The 3,126-nt window shown below is 43.4% G+C and overlaps 1 protein-coding gene across 1 annotated transcript; it reads right to left on the bottom strand.

Annotated features, from left to right (window-relative positions):
- Positions 1-2,919, bottom strand: LOC109711670 (protein MAIN-LIKE 1-like). Its single transcript, XM_020234819.1, has 3 exons — positions 2,899-2,919; positions 637-723; positions 1-549 (listed from the first exon to the last, which is right to left on the bottom strand). The coding sequence occupies exons 1-3, from the start codon at positions 2,917-2,919 to the stop codon at positions 1-3; spliced, it is 657 nt and encodes a 218-aa protein (XP_020090408.1).

Genomic DNA, 3,126 nt, shown 5'->3' with positions numbered 1-3,126 from the left:
CTAGGCTAAACCGCCGCATGCATCAAAATCCGCTATAAGTGGGAGCCACTTAAGATGAACCCTATATCCGGTGGGGTTTGGAAATAGACTGCAGCCAATCTGATATAATATATATGCACGTGCAGTGGCTGCAACTAATCCAGCCGGAGCATCCAAATGTAGATGATGAAACTGCTGGTATATCCAATCTAATCTAATCTGCCCAGCTCGGATGTCATCCGGCACAACCCCTAAAAGCGCCTGACAAATATCTGGCCACGGATACACTGTAGTCCCAGTGACCGGCGCTCCATCGACACGAAGACCCGAAATAACCGCCACATCCTGAAGTGTAATCGTCATCTCACCGTGGCGGAAGTGAAATGTCTGGGTCTCCCGTCTCCATCGCTCGATCAAAGCTCCTAATAATGCCTGATCCAGCTGTAGACGCCTAAGTCGAGAAATATAATAAAATCCAGACTGTCGTAGCAAATCTAGCACTGCTGGATGATCAAGCTCCCACTGGTTTAATTTGCGGCCATGCTCTATGAACTGCACCCCGCGATATCCCTACAGTGACAAAAAATTAGTTAGAACAACATTTATATTCAAACCAATACTAAAGAAAATATTTAAAACAATAATTTTGGCTCTCACCTCAGTCGTGATAAATGAAGACCTATGGAGATGCTGCTCTGTCAGGACGGACTCATCAACTGGTCCCGCCTCCTCTAGATCTGCCATCTGCAATTTTAAATAATTTGTAATTAGTAACATATTATCAAAAAGCGCATTGAATATTGAAAGATTGAAAGTTTCATAAATACTATTAAGTTAGGTATCAAGTCCTACGTCGACGTCCTTGTTGTGCTATCTCTGTATTCTGTGGACAGGTGTTTCTATAATGACCTCCCTGCTTACAAATGCTACATTTTGTTCGTCGCCCACTTGTTTCGTCCATTATATTACGAATACGTGTTGATCGTGGTCGACCTTTCTTCCTTCTCACGGGAGGCGGTACAATTGGTGGGCCCTGGGGTCGTGGCCAGTAGCGTCTGTCTGGAACTGGATGGAAAAGCGGTGCGTATGTCTGGCAATAACACTCTACAGTATACCAATGGGAACAAAGACTATGATAATCTATTCTTAGTTGTGAATTACTGCAAACTGCTAAAATATGCGAGCAAGGTATGCCCGTTAGCTTGAATTCGCCGCAATTACAATCCGCTTGTGTTCCATTAAGGGTAACATTGTAATTAGAGTGTCCTGTTTGGACTTCAAACTCATTAGGCCCAAATCGATATACAATGTGTCCCCGCGCCGTCACCATAGTCATCGTAATCCGACTTTGTATTTTAGGTGCTAACGTGGCCGTCATACTTTCACCATTTTCACGACGCTTTACAAAATAACTATTAAGTTTATAAAAAGTTCCCGCGACAAATGCCGTTACTGGGAGAGCACGAATTCCCTTAAGTACCCCATTTAAACTCTCGGACATATTTGTGGTCATCAACCCGAAGCGTCGACCTCCATCAAATGCCCACGCCCAATACTCTTTGTATACTTCGAGCTCATCGACCCACTTCCAAGCATCTTGATCTAGCGCGAGTAACTCATCTTTCAGTTTATAATATTGTACCGATGTTGGAGCACTGCCGATACAATAGAATTTGTCTAATAATGAATCATTTTTAAACCGCTTAGCCATATTTGCTTTCATGTGTCGAAGACACCACCGGTGTGCATGCCCCTGTCGAGTGGGATATAACTCAGCCACTATTTCCTTTAAGCCACTAAATCTATCGGATATAAAACAAACCGGTCGATTGCGTATAACATAATGCCCCAAGTTATGTAAAAACCAACGCCAACTTCTACCATTTTCGCCTTCGCAAATTGCAAAAGCCAAGGAAAAAATGCTATCATTCGCATCGACAGCCGTCGCTATCAATGCATGGCCTTCGTATTTGCCATACAAGTGAGTGGCATCAATGCTCACCACAGGCCGACAATGTGCGAATCCCTGAATAGAAGGAGCAAATGACCAGAAAACACGGCCAAACTGACATATTCCCTCTGATGGCCATCTATGATCAAGCCGCCAAAAAGTTCCATGATTAGTACTCTGCAGCATAGTAAGATACCGAGGCAAGTCTGTGTATGACTGCTCCCAGCTCCCGTAAATAATCTGTAATGCTTTGCTCCTTGCCAGCCATGCCTTCCAATAACTTATTTGAACATGCAAAGTGGATCGCACCGTTTCCTGCACTTCTTTTGGCGTCATATTTAGTCTTGCCTTCATTAACGGGAGAATTACTTGGCATATGAGATTTGAAGTACAATTACGGTGCGCCGCATTTAGCATTGGAATAACACAAGTGTGTTAACCCGCATATGTCTTAACTCTGAAATATGTTGCATCTTTAGGAACCGAAGCGTGTAACCTCCAAGGACATCCCTCAACTGTGCATTTCATTGTATAAGTTGTTTTGGTAGATTTCAAAACTTTCATCTGAACATTGTGAGTAATGTGCCATCGATCTAGAGCATCCACTAAAGATGCCTTATCTTTAAAGATTTCACGGAGCCAAGTGCCGTCAATGCTAGGTAGATCGGAATTGGTACGTCTAACATCGAACTCACTCGAATTCACAATATACTTTTGTATCCAATTGTTATCTGTAGGAAATTACTCAGGATGGTCAATGAAATCAAGCTCTTCATCAGGATTGTTTACATATTCGTTGTTTACATGCGGGTCATCATTCAAACTGTATATGGCATTCGCGAGGCAATTTAATCCACCATCGTGATCATCTTCAATGTCGGTAGCTAGATCATTCCAATCGTCGTCCTCATGAATGGGTTCATCATCCTGATTATCGTCATTAGGAATGGGTGAGTCATCCTGATTACCATCATTATGAATGGGGGCATCGTCCTGATTACCGTCGTTATCATCTCCTTCCTCGACTAAATACCGTCGTTATCATCTCCTTACCGTCGTTATCATCCTGATTACCATCAAGAGAGACAGAGAGATAGAGAGAGAAAGCGTGAGCGGGAAAAGGAAGGGAGAGGTATCGGGCTCGGTCCGCGGGTAGGGTAACCTAATGAAGACGGTGAACGGTTCACCGTCTTCAT

Source organism: Ananas comosus, linkage group 6 (genome assembly GCF_001540865.1).
Source record: "Ananas comosus cultivar F153 linkage group 6, ASM154086v1, whole genome shotgun sequence".
NCBI classification, from domain to species: Eukaryota; Viridiplantae; Streptophyta; class Magnoliopsida; order Poales; family Bromeliaceae; genus Ananas; species Ananas comosus.
This window is presented reverse-complemented; position numbering and strand designations above follow the sequence as displayed.